At 61.9% G+C, this 17,829-nt stretch overlaps 2 protein-coding genes across 2 annotated transcripts; both read left to right on the forward strand.

Moving 5' to 3' along the window:
* Positions 1-1,291: 1,291 nt before the first annotated feature.
* CERS1 (ceramide synthase 1) lies at positions 1,292-13,502 on the forward strand. The gene is made up of 7 exons (XM_038163956.1): positions 1,292-1,691; positions 7,745-7,904; positions 8,990-9,170; positions 9,937-10,098; positions 10,979-11,126; positions 11,889-12,025; positions 12,825-13,502. The coding sequence occupies exons 1-7, from the start codon at positions 1,467-1,469 to the stop codon at positions 12,865-12,867; spliced, it is 1,056 nt and encodes a 351-aa protein (XP_038019884.1). The 5' UTR covers positions 1,292-1,466; the 3' UTR covers positions 12,868-13,502.
* A 773-nt stretch (positions 13,503-14,275) lies between these two features.
* On the forward strand, positions 14,276-17,743 carry GDF1 (growth differentiation factor 1). Its single transcript, XM_038163845.1, is given in 3 exon segments — positions 14,276-14,946; positions 15,861-16,438; positions 16,440-17,743. Coding segments are annotated over 3 exon segments (1,293 nt in total). The 5' UTR covers positions 14,276-14,450; the 3' UTR covers positions 16,659-17,743.
* The last annotated feature ends 86 nt before the right edge of the window (positions 17,744-17,829 follow it).

A 17,829-nucleotide genomic window follows, 5' to 3' on the forward strand; every position in this document is an offset into this window, starting at 1 on the left:
ACCCAAAAAAATCCCTCTGGGACACAAAAAATTCCCTCTGGGACTGAGAAATCCCCTCTGGAACCCAGAAATCCCCTCTGGAATAGGGAAAATTCCCCCTGGAACACAAAAAATATCCCAAAAATCCCCTCTGGAACCCAAAAATCCCTTCTGGGACAGGGAAAATCCTCGCTGGAACACAAAAAATCCCTTTTGGGACCCAGAAAATCCCTTGTGGAACCCAAAAATATTCTCTGGGATAGGGAAATCCCCTGTGGAACCCAGAAAATGCCCCTGGAACACAAAAAAATCTCCTCTGGGACCCAAAAAAATCCCCTGTGGAGCCCAGAAACTCCCCCTGGAGCCAGGGCCCCCTGCAGCCCAGCCCTGCGGGGTCCCCGCGCCGGGGTTGGGTTTCGGGGTGCGAGCCCCAGCTGAGCCCCAGCTGAGCCCCAGAGAGGGACCCGACTCCGATGATTTCCCTCCCGGCACCCGCCCCAAACTCTCCATCATCCTCCTGGAAATTCCTGCTGGGATCAAAATCCCCAAAGAATGAAGAAATAAAGAGAATTAAAAATAAAAATAAACGGAAATAATCCTCGTGTCTGGTGTCCCTCCTGCAGTGTCCTTGTCACCAATCCCGCTGGGTCCAGCCTGCAGTTTCAGGAGTTGTTGTGGCAGAAATCCCCAGGGAATTTCCTCTGATCCCAGCCAGATCTGGGAATTTTTAGGAATTCTGATCCCTCCCCTTGGGAATTTGGGATTTTTAGGATTTTTTAGCATTTTTAGGATTTTCAGGATTTTTAGCATTTTTTAGCACTTTTTGGATTTTCAGGATTTTTAGGATTTTTGGGAATTTTAGCATTTTTGGGATTTCTGCCTCTCCCCGTGGGAATTCCCCCGAGTTTTGGGGTTTTTGGATCCGGGGGGTTCCTGGCTGCCCCGGCCCTGGTGGCGCTGAAAGGCGATGTCCCCTCAGTGTCCCCTCAGTGTCCCCTCGATGTCCCATGCCATGCCGTGCCATCTCCATGCCATCTCCGTGCCAGTTCTGTGCCATCTCCGTGCCATAACCGTGCCATGCCGTGCCATAACCGTGCCATTTATGTGCCATAACCGTGCCATCTCCGTGCCATGCCGTGCCATAACCGTGCCATAACCGTGCCATAACCGTGCCATCTCCGTGCCATGCCGCGCCATCTCCGTGCCATGCCGTGCCATAACCGTGCCATGCCGCGCCACCTCCGCGCCACCTCCGCGCCCCTCCCAGCCGCCCCCCGCCTTCCCCGGTTCCCCCTCTTCCCCCCCGGTTCCGAAATCCGCTTTATTTCGCCTCCGCTCCGCTCCCGCCTCGCCGTCCCCGGGGCCGCGCCGTGCCCGCGGGGGCCGGGCCGTGCCAGGGGGCGGCTCCAGCCCGGTACCGGCGCGGGGGGAGCGCGGCGCCCGCCCCGCCGGAGCCTGCGCGGGGCCGCGGCCGCGGCAGCTCGGCGATGCCGCCTCCTCCGGAGCCCATGCCCGGCTACGGGGAGCTGCTCCGCCGCGGCTACGGCAGCCTGGCGGCGGCGGCGCGGAGCTGCGGGGACTGCGGCTGGGAGCTGGCGCTGCGCACCTGGGCCGAGAACGCGCACCTGCGCTGGGCCGAGGTGCTGCTCTGCGGGCTCTGCGCGCTGGGCTGGACCGCGCTGCGCCGCGCCTGCTGCCGCCGCCTCTTTCGGGTCAGTACCGGGCTCCGGGAACCGGGCCGGAACGGGGGGCAGCGCCCGGGGCCGCCGCGGGGTTGGGGGTGCGCTTGCGGGGGCAGGGATGGGGTGGGATGGGATGGGATGGGATGGGATGGGATGGGATGGGATGGGATGGGATGGGGGATGGGATGGGATGGGATGGGATGGGATGGGATGGGATGGGATGGGATGGGATGCGCTGCCGGAGCCCCCGAGCGCGGAGCATCCCCGGGGAGCGCCCCCGCCGCCCCCCGCCGCCTCCCCCCGCCGCCCTCCCGGCGCCGCAGCCCCGCAAGGCTGAGCGGGTTCTCTTCCAGGTTATTCGCAGCTTGTTCCGTGCCTTCCTCCGGCGCTGCATCCCTGCGGATGGAGCGTCCCGGTGCCCCCTGCTCCGTTTCCCCCGCCCCATCTTCCCCCTGGATCCCCCCTCTAGGCTGAGGTTATTTCTTCCCGGTTATTCCCGGGTTTTGTGCCTTTCCGGGGCTGCATCCCGAAGGATTTGAGCATCCCGGAGCCCCGGCAGAGCCCTCGCTGCTCCATTTCCCCTCGCATTTCCATCCCCTCCAGGCTGAGGTTATCCTTCCCGGTTATTCCCGGGTTTTCTGCCTTTCCGGGGCTGCATCCTGCAGGATTTCAGCATCCCGGAGCACCGGCAGGGCCCCGCCTGCTCCTTTTTCCCCTTACTGCCCCCCCGTTTCCATCCCCTCCAGGCTGAGGTTATTTCTCCCCGGTTATTCCCGGTTATCCCCGGTTATTCCCGGTTTTTGTGCCTTTCCGGGGCTGCATCCCGGAGGATTTGAGCCCTCCCAGCTCCTCCCCCGCTCCCGTTCCCATCCCCGCATCCTCGCAAGGTCGCGGATTTTTCCTTCCCGCTCGTTCCCAGCCCGTCCCTGGCCCGGGGGGGAGAAGAGGGGACACGGAGGGGACACGGAGGGGACACGGAGAGGACACAGAGGGGACACGGAGGGGACACGGAGGGGACACGGAGGGGACACGGAGGGGACACAGGTGACACAGAGGGGACACGGAGGGGACACACTCCTGCGGTTTTGGAGCAGATCTCTGTCCCCGGCTCAGAGCCCCCCCGCTGTCCCCGCGCTGTCCCCGCGCTGTCCCCGCGCTGTCCCCCCGCTGTCCCCGCGCTGTCCCCGCGCTGTCCCCGCTGCCGGGCTTGGGGATTGAAGGGGCTGTGGGTGAGGATTGTGAGGGGAATTTGTGCCAGGCTGGATTCCCCCCATCCCCGACTGTCCACGGTGAGTGGAGGGCGCTGAAAATAAGGAATCTGCTGGGAATTTGTGCCAGGCTGGATTTCCCCATTCCCTGTGAGGGGCTGAAGGGGCTGTGGGTGAGGAATCTGCTGGGAATTTTTGCCAGGCTGGATTTCCCCCATTCCCTGTCAGGTTCTGAGGGGTCAGAGGGGCTGTGGATGAAGTTTGTGAGGGGAATTTGTGCCAGGCCTGATTTCCCCCATCCCCTGTCTGTCCATGATGCACTGAAGGGGCTGCGGGTGAGGAATCTGCTGGGAATTTTTGCCAGGCTGGATTTCCCTGGCAGCTCCTGGCAGGTCCTGGCAGCTCCTGGTAGGTTCAGACAGGTCCTGGCAGCCCCTGGCAGGTCCTGGAAGCCCCTGGCAGCTCCTGGCAGGTCCTGGCAGCTCCTGGTGGGTCCAGACAGGTCCTGGCAGCCCCTGGCAGCCCCTGGCAGCTCCTGGCAGCTCCTGGCAGCTCCTGGCAGCGCCGAGGCGCCGTTCCCTGGGGAAATGGGTCACTGCTGTAACTGCAGAAGGGCCAGGGGGGCCGGGGGGTTCCTGTGGCTGATGTTCCTGCCCTGCTCCTGTCCCCGATGCTGATGAGATGCTGAGCAGGGCTCTGGTGGCATCAGCTTTCCCCCGGCAGCAGGGAGGGACAGCTCGGCCTGCAGGGCTGTATTTTAAAAAGATTGGAAATTTTCCTGCCTGGAATTGCGGTGGGCAGGGATGGGGATTGTGGATTTCCTGGGAAAGCTGCCCGGTTTGGGTCTCAGAGCCCCTGCGAGGGCAGGGCTGGCTCAGGAGGGTTCAAGGGCAGAAAAAGGAGGGGTTTGACCCCCGGAATTCCTCCCCTGCTCAGGATTTTCCTTCTCGGGGATCTTTCCTCACCTGGAGGCTGAAATGACCCCTGGAATGGCTCCCTGCCTGCCCAGGAGCCAGGAACAGCCCCTGGGGGGAAACGCTGCCAGCAGCAGAGCCCAGCTCAGCCGGGACAAACCCCCAGACACCTCCGCAGGGGGACCCCAGGGAAAACCCAGAGCTCGGGGTGGAATTCCAGGGAAAACCCAGAGCTCGGGGTGGAATTCCAGGGAAAATCTGAACATTTGGTTTGATTTAGGATTAGGGTTAGATTTGGAATGAGGGTTGGGTCAGGGTTAGGATTGGTTCTGGAAACTCAGGGTTCTGGAAATCCGGGATTCTGGAAATTCAGGGTTCTGGTAATCCAGGATTCTGCGAATCCAGGATCCTGGAAATTGAGGGTTCCTGGTGTCCTTTCCCCCCTGCAGCCTCACAGGAGCTCATTTCCCAGTGCCAGCCCTGGGCTGGGTGGGGGATGTCCCCAAGTGTCCCCCAGGACGCCGAGCTGGGGCTGCCTCTGCTTTTCCTCCTCTGGGCACAAGCCCCGGAGCTGCGGAGGGACAAAAGCCACCACAAAGGGCCCTTTGTCCCCCGGGGCTGCGCTGCTGTGTCAGCACCGGGGCCGCGGCTCCTCCAGCCCCGGGACGGAATCCAGGGCGTAAAATAACTGCATGAAACAACTCCATGAAACAACTCCAGAAAACAGCCCCTGAAACAACCCCTGAAACAACCCCTGAAACAACCCATGAAACAACCCCTGAAACAACCCATGGAACAACCCTTGAAACAGCTCCATGAAACAACCCTTGAAACAGCTCCATGGAGCAGCTCCTGCTGGAATTGGGTGGGAAATTCCCCTTTTCCTGCTGCAGCTGGGGAATGTGGGCCAGAGCACGGCACGGTGCGGGGAAACTGAGGCACGGAGCTGCTGCGGGGATGGGGAGAGGAGAGCGGGGACAGTGAGGACAGAGGGGACAGTGGGGACAGGGGCACAGAGGGGACAGGGGCACAGAGGGCACCGAGCCCCCGGGCACCCCAGCCCTGGAAGGGGCCGGAGCCGCGGCGCGGGGCCGGGCAGGGCTCGGAGCTGTCCTGGCTCTCCCTGCCCGCTGGCACTGCCAGTTCCCGGGGATGCTCCGTGCCAGCCGCTCCTTTGTGTCCCCGGGGAACGTTCTGTGCCCGGCCAGCCCTGGCACCGGCCCTGGCACCGCCGGGCTCCTGCCAGCCCTGGCCCCGGCCCTGGCACTGGCTGCCCCTTCCCCTGCCCGGCTCTGCCGGCTCCTGCGGGGGCTGGGGCGGGATGCAGGGGTCCCTGGGGGTGGATTTAGGGATCCCTGGATGCTCCTGTGTCCTCCTGCTGGAACTGGCTGTGGATTTAGGGATCCCTGGAGCTGGCTGTGGATTTAGGGATCCCTGGGGGTGGATTTAGGGATCCCTGGGGGTGGATTTAGGGATCCCTGGGGGTGGATTTAGGGATTCTTGTGTGTGGATTTATCCCTTGGGGTGGATTTAGGGATCCCTGGGGGTGGATTTGGGGATCCCTGGAGCTGGAGGCCGGCACAGGAGCCGCTGCGTTCTCTCCTCTCCTCCCCGCGGGTGTTCCCGAGCCCGGGGCAGCCGCAGCCCCTTCCCCCACGCTGCCGGGAACCGCGGGGGGAGGAGGAGGAGGAGGAGGAGGAGGAGGAGGAGGAGGAGGAGGGGAAGCAGAAGGAGGCCGCCCTTTCAGCAGAGCCCCGTGATGGCCCCAGCAGCCCGGGGCTCCTCCAGCCCAGCCCGGGCTCCTCCAGCCCAGCCCGGGGCTCCTCCAGCCCAGCCCGGTCCCGCTCCCGGTCCCGCTCCCGGCGCGGCTCCGTCGCCCGTAGCAACAAGCATCGCCGCGCCGTCACCATGGCAACGGCAGCGGGGCGATGGGAGGACACCCCCACCCCCCCCACGGGCAGAGCCCGCTCCCGTGGCAGCCCCAGGACACCCCCGTGTCCCCCCGTGTCCCCCCCCCCGTGTCCCCCCGTGTCCCCCTGTGTCCCCTCCCCGTGTCCCCCCCGTGTCCCCCCCGTGTCCCCCTGTGTCCCCCCCCCGTGTCCCCCCTGTGTCCCCTCCCCGTGTCCCCCCCGTGTCCCCCTCCGGAGCCCCCGGGATGGGGGAAGGGCTGGAGATGGATGATCCTTGGGGGCCCTCCCACCCCAAACCCCGTGGGGTGAGCAGGGGGTGAGGCTCAGCATCCCAAATCCAGCCTGGGATAGGGAAAGGGACCCCACAGATCCCTGTGGTCCTTTCCACCCCAAACCCCGTGGGGTGAGCAGGGATTTGAGGCCGAGCTCAGATCCCAAATCCACTCTGGGATAGGGGATCCCTGCCCCACAGACCCCACAGACCCCACAGACCCCACAGATCCCTGTGGTCCTTTCCACCCCAAACCCTTGTGGGGTGAGCGTGGCTTGGAGGATCCCAAATCCCCTGGGCTGTCCCCGTGTCCCTGCCATGGGGACATCCCCAGAACTGAAGCTTTTTGTGCATTACTGCTCTCCCCTTGGGAAGCAGCTCCCAGCGTGGGACCCGTCCAAAACCCCAGAGCCTTTGGGATTGCAGCCCAGAAACCCCAGAGCCTTTGGGATTGCAGCCCAGAAACCCCCAGGGCCTTTGGGATTGGAGCCCAGAAACCCCAGAGCCTTTGGGATCGCAGCCCCTGGAGAAGGGGCTGAGCACCCGGGACAGCTGGGGCCTTAATTTAGGAGCAGAAAGTGCTGACCCCGGCAGGGTCCTGTTACTCTGCAGAGTTTTGTTTTCACCTGGGGCTCATCCCGAGCTCCTGGGGTGGTTCTGGGGGGGATTTGGGACTTCTCAGGGACCCCGGGGCTGTCACTGCCCTGCTGGGGGGCAGCAAGGGGGGCTGGAAGGGCTCAGCTGCCACTGGGGGGGCTGGAAACCCTCCCTGGGGCAGGAAAAATCCCCTCGGGGACACAAAACCGTCCCCTTGATACACAAACCCCTCCCTGGGGCACAGGGGAGGGCAGTGCCCCTGCTCTCTTTATTCCCAAAAACCCAGGGCTGTGCCTTGCTGGGTCCATTTAATCCCAAAACCCCAGGGCTGTGCCATGCTGGATCAGTTTATTCCCAAAAAAAAACAGGGCTGTGCCATGCTGGATCAGTTTATTCCCAAAAAAAACCGAGGCTGTACCTTGCTGGGTCGGTTTATCCCCAAAAACCCGGGGCTGTGCCATGCTGGATCCATTTATTCCCCCAAAAAATTGAGGCTGGATCCATTTATCCCCCAGCCCCGAGGCTGTCCCGTTTTCCTGTCCCTCCCAGCTTGTCCCTGTCCCCCTGGGGAGCCAAGACAAGGAACTTCAGGAACTTCAGGAATTTCAGGAATTTCCTTCCATGCCCCCCCGGCAGAGCCGCCCTGGGTGGGTTTGGGGGGCTTTGGGGGGCTTTGGGGGGCTTTGGCCTCGGGAAATCCCGGCGGGATTGGGGCTGGAAAAGGCGCTGGCAGTGCGGGGGGGGTGGCACAGTGCCAGGTCCCCGGCGCTGGTGGCACCTGGTGGCACCTGGTGGCAGTGCCAGCCGTGCCCGGGCGCTCCGGGGAGAGGAGGATGCTCCGGGGATGCTCCGGGGATGCTCCGAGGAGGGGGAGGATGCTCCTGGGATGCTCCGAGGACGGGAGGAAGCTCCGGGCTCCCCTTGCACAGCTCCAGGAGGGTCTCCAACCTCGGAGACAATTAAAATTCCCAATTTTCCCTCAGAATTCCCAACGTTTATCCCCAAAATCCCCCCAAAATCCCCAATTTTCCCCCCAAAAATCCCAATTGTCATCCCAAGAATCCCCCAAATCCCCTGCTTGCCCCTTCCCCAGCCCACTCCTGCTGGCAAAGCGGGGCTCCCGGCCTGGCTGGCACCACCCCGGGCTGGAATTCCTCTGCTGAAATTCCCTCTTTCCCCGCAGCCCTTCGGGGAGTGGTGCAAGCTGCAGCCCAGAGATGCTGCCAAGATGCCCGAGAGTGCCTGGAAGTTGCTTTTCTACTCCCTGTCGTGGTCCTACGGCGCCTACCTGCTCTTCTGCACCGAGTACCCCTTCTTCCACGACCCCCCCTCCGTCTTCTACGGTGAGGACAGCACAGCCACCCCGAAATTCCCCAAATTCCCTTCTTTATCCCTTTTTTATCCCTTTTTTATCCCTTTTTTGTCCCGCTCTGGGTGCAGAAAGGGCACAAGGAGGTGTCTGAGTGATTCTTTCGGTCACTTGGTGGCTGCTGGAGGGGCTGAGTGAGTCAGGAAATAAATAATGAGCAATTAATGATGAAATAAATCATGGACAGTTAAATCATGGAATGGGCTGGGCTGGGAAGGATCTTGAGGATCAGCTCATGGCCATGGGCAGGGGCAGCAGGTCAGGGCTGAAAAATCCCCTCATTCCAACCCCTGGATTAAATCAGGGTTAAAAATCACCTCAAGCTCCCTGCACCAAATTAGAGTTTAAAAATCTCCTCATTCCAACCCCTGCACAAGTCAGGGCCTAAAAATCTCCTCAAACTTTCTGCACCAAATCCCCTCATTCCCCTCACTGCTGGTTCCAGGCTGGCAGCGGGGCACTATTATTATTATTATTACCATTATTGCCATTGTTATTATCATTATTATGTAGATTATTTTCTATAATAATATAGATTTTTTAAAGTTTTTATTTTTATTTTCATTTTTACTCTTACAAACACAAACCACCCCGTGGTGGTTGCAGGCTGGCTGCAGGGCACTATTATAATTATTACCATTATTACCATTATTATTATCATGGTTATTATAATTATTATCATGATCATGTAGATTATTTTTATTTTCTATAATAATATAGATTTTTTAATTTTTAAATTTTTATTTTCATTTTTACTCTTACAAACACAAACCAGCCTGTGGTGGTTGCAGGCTGGCAGCAGGGCACTATTATTAATATTACCATTTTTATTTTTATTTTCATTTTCATTTTTATTTTTACTCTTACAAACACAAACCACCCCGCGGTGGTTGCAGGCTGGCAGCGGGGCACTATTATTATTATTACCATTATTATTACCATTATTATAATTATTACCATTAATATGTATATTATTTTTATTTTCTTTTTTTTTTTTTTCATTTTTTATTTTTATTTTCATTTTCCTCCTACGAACACAACCCCCCCGGGGTGGTGCAGGCTGGCACCGGGGCATGGAGGTGCCCGGGGACATCGCGGTGGCGTACCTGCTGCAGGGCAGCTTCTACGGGCACTCGCTCTACGCCACGGCCTACATGGACACGTGGCGCAAGGACTCGCTGGTGATGCTGCTGCACCACGTGGTCACCCTGACGCTGCTGGCCTCCTCCTACGCCTTCAGGTGAGCCCTGAGCCTCCCCCCTGCCTCCTCCTACACCTTCGTTTTCCCCCCTTTTCCCATTTTTCCCCATTTCCCCATGGTTTTTCCCCATTTTCCCCATTTCCCTGTGGCTTTTCCCCATTTCGCCACAGTTTTTCCCATTTCCCCACTGTTTCCCCCCATTTCCCCATGGTTTTCCCCATTTCCCCACAGTTTTCCCCATGGTTTTTCCCCATTTTTCCCCATCTCCCCACAGTTTTCCCCATTCCCCCACATTTTCCCCCATTTCCCCATGGTTTTTTCCCATTTCCCTGCAGTTTTCCCCATTTTCCCCCATTTCCCCACAGTTTTCCCCATTTCCCCATGGTTTTTCCCATTTCCCTGTGGTTTTTCCCCATTTTTCCCAATTTCCCCACGTTTTTCCCCATTTCCCCATGCTTTTTCCCCATTTTTCCCCATTTCCCTGCAGTTTTTCCCCATGTCCCCACGTTTTTCCCCATTTCCCCGTGGTTTTCCCCCATTTTTCCCCATTTCCCTGCAGTTTTTCCCCATGTCCCCACGTTTTTCCCCATTTCCCCGTGGTTTTCCCCCATTTTTCCCCATTTCCCTGCAGTTTTTCCCCATGTCCCCACGTTTTCCCCATTTCCCCGTGGTTTTTCCCCATTTTTCCCCATTTCCCCATGGTTTTCCCCATTTCCCCATTTCCCCGCAGTTTTCCCCATTTCCCCGTGTTTTTTCCCCATTTCCCCATGTCCCCACACTCGCCCCGGTCCCCGCGGCTCCCCAGGTACCACAACGTGGGGGTGCTGGTGCTGTTCCTGCACGACGTCAACGACGTGCAGCTGGAGTTCACCAAGCTCAACGTGTACTTCAAGCACCGCGGCGGCGCCTACCACCGCCTCAACGACGTCGCCTCCAGCCTCGGCTGCCTGGCCTTCAGCGTCAGCTGGTGCGTCTGCCGGGCCCCGATCCCAACGATCCCAACGATCACAGTGATCACAGCCATCCCAGCAATCCCAACGATCCCAGTGATCACAGCCATCCCAACGATCCCAACGATCCCAGTGATCACAGCCATCCCAACGATCCAAATGATCCCAGCAATCCCAATGATCCCAGCAATCCCAACGATCACAGCGATCCCAACGATCCCAGTGATCACAGCCATCCCAACAATCCCAACGATCCCAGCAATCCCAATGATCCCAACGATCCCAGTGATCCCAACAATCCCAACGATCCCAACAATCCAAATGATCCCAATGATCCCAGCCATCCCAACGATCCAAACGATCCCAATGATCCCAATGATCCAAATTATCCCAATGATCCCAACAATCCAAATGATCCCAACGATCCCAGCGATCCCAACAATCCCAATGATCCCAACAATCCCAATGATCCCAACGATCCCAGCGATCCCAACGATCCCAACTATCCCAATGATCCCAACTATCCCAATGATGGATGGATGGATGGATGGATGGATGGATGGATGGATGGATGGATGGATGGACAGACACAGGGACGGATCCATGGATGGGTGAACAGGCTGTGCAGGCTCTGTCCCTTTCCAGGAGCAGGATTTGGGGCTCGGGGGGCAGCAGGCTGTGCTGGCTCTGTCCCTTTCCCAGGATCTGGGGCTCGGGGGGCAGCAGGCTGTGCTGGCTTTGTCCCTGTCCCTTTCCCAGGATTTGGGGTTTGGGGGGCAGCAGGCTGTGCAGGCTCTGTCCCTTTCCCAGGATCTGGGGTTCGGGGGGCAGCAGGCTGTGCAGGCTCTGTCCCTTTCCCAGGGGCCCCTGACCCCGCGCTGTCGCCGTCCCTGGCAGGTTCTGGTTCCGTCTCTACTGGTTCCCGCTCAAGGTGCTCTACGCCACCTGCCACTCCAGCCTGCAGTCCGTGCCCAACATCCCCTTCTACTTCTTCTTCAACGCGCTGCTGCTCGTGCTCACGCTGATGAACATCTACTGGTTCCTGGTGGGTCACCCGGGCCCGGCCACCCCGCGGAGCTGCCCCGGGGACAGCAGGGAGTGTCCCCTCCCCTCGGGGACAGCAGGGAGATGTCCCCTCCCCTCCCCTCGGGGACAGCAGGGAGATGTCCCCTCCCCTCCCCTCGGGGACAGCAGGGAGATGTCCCTTCCCCTCTCCTCGGGGACAGCCCTGTCCCCGCTGCTGCTGCTGGGATGGCAGCGGTGGAGGAGGATTGGGGGGTCAGGGCGGGGGGAAGGCTGCGTGGGATTCAGACTGACACCCCGGGGGGAGTGATAACAGCAGCCGGGATTTGAGAGAGGTGAGAACGTTCTGGGAATGTTCCTGCATCCCAGGATGGGATTTGAGAGAGGTGTGAACGTTCTGGGAATGTTCCTGCATCCCAGGATGGGGATTTGAGAGAGGTGAGAACGTTCTGGGAATGTTCCTGCATCCCAGGATGGGGATTTGAGAGAGGTGAGAACGTTCTGGGAATGTTCCTGCATCCCAGGAAAGGAGATTTGGGGGAGGTGTGAACGTTCTGGGAAGTTCCTGCAGCCCCAGGCTGCGGGGAGGGGTGGAGAAGGAAAATCCATGGGGCAGAGCGGGGCAGGGAGCTGCTGATTCCATCATCCCTGGGATGAAACCCGGGCAGTCACAAACCCCATCCCGGGGGGAGCTGCCCTGCCCGAAATGGGGTGGGGGCAGCAGGGAGAGGTCCCCCCGGGCTCGGGCCGTGCCTGAGGGTCCCTGTCCCCCTGTGCCCCCCAGTACATCGTGCTGTTCGTGGCCAAGGTGCTGCTGGGGCAGATGCAGGAGGTGAACGATGTCCGTGAGTACGACGTGGAGGAGAGCAGGAGAGCCGGGAAGGAGGCTGGGATCCAACTGCCCCCGGCTCTGAAGGAAGGGTACGTGGAATTCCAGGCTGGTTTGGGTCGGAAAAGCCTCAAGCACATCCAGCTCCACCCTGGCACACTTCCCATGAGACCGGGGTCTGAGGGACCAGGGGCAGCCACAGATGCTCTGGGAATTCCATCCCAGCCCCTCCCAGCCAGGAATCCCTTCCCAACACCCACCCACATCTCCCTTTTCCCACTTTATCTCCATTCCCTGGGTCCCGTCCCTCCATCCCTTGTCCCCAGTCCCTCTGCAGCTCTCCTGGAGCCCCTGCAGGCCCTGGAGGGGCTCTGAGCTCTGCCTGGGGCTTTTCCCTCGTGGGGAAGGGGAATCAGGGTGCACAGATGTGGGGACAGGAGTGGCCCCAGCGGGCGGTGAGCAGGGGCTGTGCTGCGGGCTCTGCTCTCCCCAGGCTGAGCAGGGCTGTGCTGCGGGCAGGGGGCTGACCGCGGGCTCTGCTCCCCCCCAGGCTGGGCAGGGGGCTGTGCTGCGGGCAGGGGCTCTGCTCTCCCCAGCCTGAGCAGGGCTGTGCTGCGGGCTCTGCTCTCCCCAGCCTGAGCAGGGCTGTGCTGCGGGCTCTGCTCTCCCCAGGCTGGGCAGGGGCTGTGCTGCAGGCAGGGCTGTGCTGCGGGCTCTGCTCTCCCCAGCCTGAGCAGGGCTGTGCTGCGGGCACGGCGCTGACCGCGGGCTCTGCTCTCCCCAGGCTGGGCAGGGCTGTGCTGCGGGCAGGGGGCTCTGCTCCCCCCCAGCCTGAGCAGGGCTGTGCTGTGCTCCGGGCACGGCGCTGACCGCGGGCTCTGCTCTCCCCAGGCTGCGCCTCCGGAACGGCCTCGTCAAGGACAAGAGGTTGTGAGGGCGGCGTGGCCACGGCTGCCAGGAGCTGGCGCTGCCCGGGACCCTGCTCTGGGACCCTGCCGAGGACAGGCCCGAGGAGAACATCCCCCCCCGACCCCTGCCAGCCCTGCCCGGAGCCGGGGAGGACACGCCGCTGCCAGGACAGGGCCCCGGGCTGGGCTGTCCCTGTCCCCTGTCCCTGGGGGCTCCCCGTGGCCCCGTTGGGCTGGACACCGGAGGCTGTGCCGGCCCGGGTGGCAGCTGGGGCTGGCTTTGTGTCCCTGGTGTTGCTCCGCGTCCTCAGCCCCGCTGTGACCCCCCCGGACCCTCCCTCTGAGCCCCCCCAGCTGCTCCTGCAGGCTCCAGCCCCCGCCTGGGCAGGGCAGCTCTGGGAAGGGCACCCCGAGGCCAGCTGTGCTCCAGCTGTGCTCCAGCTGCCGCCCAGGGGCTGCAGAGGTGACCCTGGAGGAGTCACTGCCATCTGCAGCTGCCACTGCCTGGAAATCACCTCAGGAGGAGGCCCAGGAGGTTCAGTTTCCCTGGAAAAATCCTGTGGAGGTCTTGGAGTGGCTCAAAAAGGGTCCTGCGGGTCCCTGCTGGGGGCTTCCCCCCAGGGCTGTGCCCTGCCTGAAGGAAAATCAGGGAATTCCTGCTGCCAGGATCAGGATTTTGGGAAGAACAGGGAATTCCTGCTGCCAGGGCTGGATTTCCAGGAGAAGAGGGAATTCCTGCTGCCAGGGCTGGGATTTTGGGAAGAACAGGGAATTCCTGCTGCCAGGGTCAGGATTTTGGGAAGGACAGGGAATTCCTGCTGCCAGGGCTGGGTTTCCAGGCAGCTCCAGCCCTGCAGGTTCCAGGTCCCTGTCCCGGGCAGCTCTGTGGGTCCGGGTCCCTCGCTGTCCCCTCGCTGTCCCCTCGCTGTCCCCTCCCAGGCCAGGCCCCCCAGCAGCCAGAGGGGGATCCAGGATCCAGTTCCAGGTGTGGGAGGGTGGGAATTTGTGGGATTTTTCCATTTTGGTCTCTCACAGGGATTGCCCTCCAGAGCTGTTGTGTCTGAGGCAGGGACAGACCCTGGACCGGGCTGGTGGCAATGTCCCCGAGCCCTGGCAGGACCTTGTCCCTCCTTGTGACTTCCAGGGTGTCAGAGGAGCATCCAGGGCTGGAATTCCTTGGTTTTCTGCGGGATTTGCAGGGCGGGAAGGGAACTGATGCCCCGGGATGGGCCGGAGCAGAGCTGGGGGGACAAAACGGAATTTTCCAGCGCTGGCATTGAGCCGGGCGGCTCCAGCTGCCTTTGGGGGCTGTGGCATCCAGGTGGCAGTGGCAGCTCTGCTGTGATGGCCGGGAGGGGACTGGGGGTGCCTGGCGGGGCAGGACCCGGTGGTTTTTGGGGCAGATGGTTTTTGGGGGCCGATGGTTATGGGGCCGATGGTTTTTGGGGCCGTGTGAAGCAGGACTTTGATGTGCTGGAGGTTGATGGCCTTAAGAGAGAAGCGTTGGATGCCGTGATTGAGTTAAAAAAGGGAATTTTTGCTGAGGAAGAGGCGGCTCCGGGTCTGCCCCCGCTCCGGGCAGGGCTTTTGGGAGCAGCGCCGCATTTCCATGCTCACCCCGGACCCCACGGACCGTGCTGCAGCCCGAGTGCGCTCCGGAGGTGCGGGAGAGACGGCGGAGCCCCCGAAAGGGTTAAGGGGTGCCGGGAGCCTGCAGGGATCCCACCCAGAGCGGCAATCCCGCGGCGCGATTGCGCTCCGAGCCCATCAAAGGCTCCGATCAAGGACCCGACCCCCGCTGGCTGCCCGGGCCCGGCCGCCCTTTGTCTGGGCGAGCGGAGCAGCGATGTGGCTTCTCCCCATCCTCGCCGGGGCTCTGCTGAGCCCCGCGGCCGCCGGGCTGAGCCCGCAGGAAAGCTCCCTGCTGAAATCGCTGGGGCTGAGCGCCAAGCCCAGCCCCAGGAGCCCCGCGCCCGTGCCGCCCGTGCTCTGGAGGATCTTCCAGAGGAGGAGGACGCTGCCCCGGCCGGACGCGGAGCTGGAGTCCTGCAGGGTGGAGGAGTTTAATGTCCCCGGGAACATCGTGCGAGTCTTCGCCGACCAAGGTACAGCCGCGTTTGGGCTTGCCCGGGCTCCAGCCCGGGCTCCGCTCCTTCCTGCCCCGTGGCCCGAGGCCGGAACTGGATCCCGGGAGAAATCCCCGCGGCTGGAGTCCCTGCGGATGCTGCCGGCGATGGCTCAGGGCTTTGAGGGGGGCAGCTGTGCCAGGCTCTGTCCTGGAGCCCCCTAAATCCCTCCCGAGGCGCTGCTTTGATCCCTGGCCTGATCCCGCTCCTGATCCCGCTCCTGATCCCAGGCTTTGGGGTCCCCGGTGCTGGGGGTGAGGGGGAACGTGGGTGCAGGAGCGGGATCAGCAGCAGCTCGGGCAGGGATGGGATGCTCGACCCCCGGGCTGTGTCCCCCCCTCCTCATTGTCCCAGCACATCTGGCTGACCCCAGGGCACATCTGGCTGACCCCAGGGCACATCTGGCTGCTCTGAGCGGTTCGCAGTCCCCTGGGGACTGTTTGATTGGTGTCCCTGAGGGCTCAAGGCACCCCAGAGCTCTTTTCTCTCGTCGTTCCAGTTTGGCTAAACCAGGCTAAACCCAAATTCGCCGCTGTTCGCCCTCTTTTCCCCGATCCTGCTCAGCCCCAGCTCAGCCCTGGAGCTGATCCTGCCCGGCCCATGGATCCCCCAGCCCGTCCTTGGAGCCGATCCTGCCCATCCCAGGGATCCCCCATCCCCGGAGCCGATCCTGCCCAGCCCCAGGGCTCCCCCATCCCGGAGCCGATCCTGCCCAGCCCCAGGGCTCCCCCAGCCCAGCCCGGGGGCCGATCCTGCTCACCCCGAGGGCTCCCCCAGCCCATCCCGGGGGCCGATCCTGCCCAGCCCCAGGGCTCCCCCAGCCCATCCCGGGGGCCGATCCTGCCCAGCCCCGCGTTCAGCCGCCCCCACCGCTGTTTCTCCTTCCTCGCCAGGCCGCTTCCTCCCCGAGGGGCAGCCCCGGGGGTGGCTGTGTCTGCGGAAGCTCCTGTTCTTCAACCTCTCCGCTCTGGAGGAGGGCGAGCGCCTGACCATGGCCCAGCTGGAGCTCCAGTTCCACCACAGCTCCTACCACGGCCCCAGCCCGGGGCGGGTTCTGGAGCTGCGGCTGTACCGGGCGTCCCCCCGGGGGCGGCCGCAGCCCGGCCCGGGCCCGCTGCTGGAGCGCTCCCTCGTCCAGCTGCGCAAATCGCTCCCGTTCGACCTGAGCGAGGCGCTGAAGGGCCGGGAGCCGCCGGGCAGGAGCTTGGCTTTGCTGCTGGAGATCTCGGCGAGCGGCGGCCCCGGGGGCCCGCGGAGCCCCTGCGGCGGCAGCGACGCTTTCGCGGCCGCCTCGCTGCTGCTGGTGACGCTGGGCCGGCAGTGCCGGGCCGCCCGCGGCAGGAGGAGCGCCCCGAGCCCCCCGGTGACCCCCAGCCCGCTGTGCAAGCCCCGCCGGCTGTACATCAGCTTCAGCGACGTGGGCTGGGAGAACTGGATCATCGCCCCCCAGGGCTACCTGGCCAACTACTGCGGCGGGGGACTGTCCCTTCCCGCTGGCGGCGGAGCTGAACAGCACCAACCACGCCGTGCTGCAGACCATGGTGCACTCGCTGGACCCGCAGGGCACCCCCCAGCCCTGCTGCGTGCCCGTCCGCCTCTCGCCCATCTCCATCCTCTACTACGACAACAGCGACAACGTGGTGCTGCGGCACTACGAGGACATGGTGGTGGACGAGTGCGGCTGCAGGTAGCGGGGACCCGGGGGCAAGGAAGGACGAAAAGCGGGGGAAATCCCTTTGTTCCCCGCTGGGAAATCCCCGCTGCGCTGGGGTTAGGCTGGGTTTAAGGGGCGGCGCTGATTTAGGGTTAGTTGGGATGGGTTCTGGGGTTATGACCGAGGCTGGTGCTGGGTCCCTTCTCCGCAGGGGAGGCACCGGGCTCTGAGTCCCAGATTTCCCCCCTCGCTCGTGCCAGGGCTGCAGGTTTTGGGCGTTTTCGGCTGAACTCTGCAGATTTCTCAGGGTGTAAATGACTTTTCTGGGTGAAGAGGGGCTGGGGGTTCCCTGGGGCGTGGTCCAGCTGCAGGGACAGGGATGGGGTGACCAAATCCCTTGCCAGGGGAGGCAGAGCCAGGCAGATTTCTCTGTGCTGTGGGAACTGTTTGCAGGGTGTGCTTGGTGATGGGGTGGTTTGGGGACGGGGCTTGCGTTGGTGGCCAAACGCAGTGGAGGTTTTGCCTGAAAAAATGAAATTTTCCCTAAAAAACTGGAGATTTTGCCTAAAAAATTGAGATTTTGCTAACAAAAATATTTTACCTAAAAAAATGAAATTTTACCCCCCCCCAAATGGATTTTACCTGAAAAAGGGAGATTTTACCTAAGAAATCTGCTGGGAGCAGTGCCAAGGGCAGGATCCTGCAGGGCCCGGGCTGGGTGCTGGCTCTGTCCCCTCCCAGCCCGCTGTGAGTCAGTATTAATTTACCTCCTTTGCAAAGGATGAGCCCGGGCTGTCCCCCGAGTGTCCCCGCGGGTCCCGGGGCAGGAGCCAGGCGGCAGCCGAGCCTCAGGCGAGGGCAGAGCACTGAGCTCAGCTCGTTTTCGCTTTTCCGGTTGTTTTTCGTGGGTTTGTTGGGTTTGGGGCCGGCTGGCAGCCCCGGGCCCTTGGTGGTGTCACTGAGGGGCAGCAGGGACCCCAGCTGGGGCCATTCCCATCTTTAAACCCTTCCCTCCCAGCTGAAGGGGCTGAGCCGAGCTTTGGAGCCCGGCCCAGCTGAGCCGAGCTTTGGAGCCCGGCCCAGCTGAGCCAGCCCCGAGTGTGAAACCACCTGAGTGAGGATTTTGGGATTTTGGGGCAACTGGAAAGGAACCCCAGTCAGACTCGAATTTTCCCTGTTCCTGAGCTGCGGAGCCCTGGCGCAGCTTT

Source organism: Motacilla alba, chromosome 28, assembly GCF_015832195.1.
Source record: "Motacilla alba alba isolate MOTALB_02 chromosome 28, Motacilla_alba_V1.0_pri, whole genome shotgun sequence".
NCBI classification, from domain to species: Eukaryota; Metazoa; Chordata; class Aves; order Passeriformes; family Motacillidae; genus Motacilla; species Motacilla alba.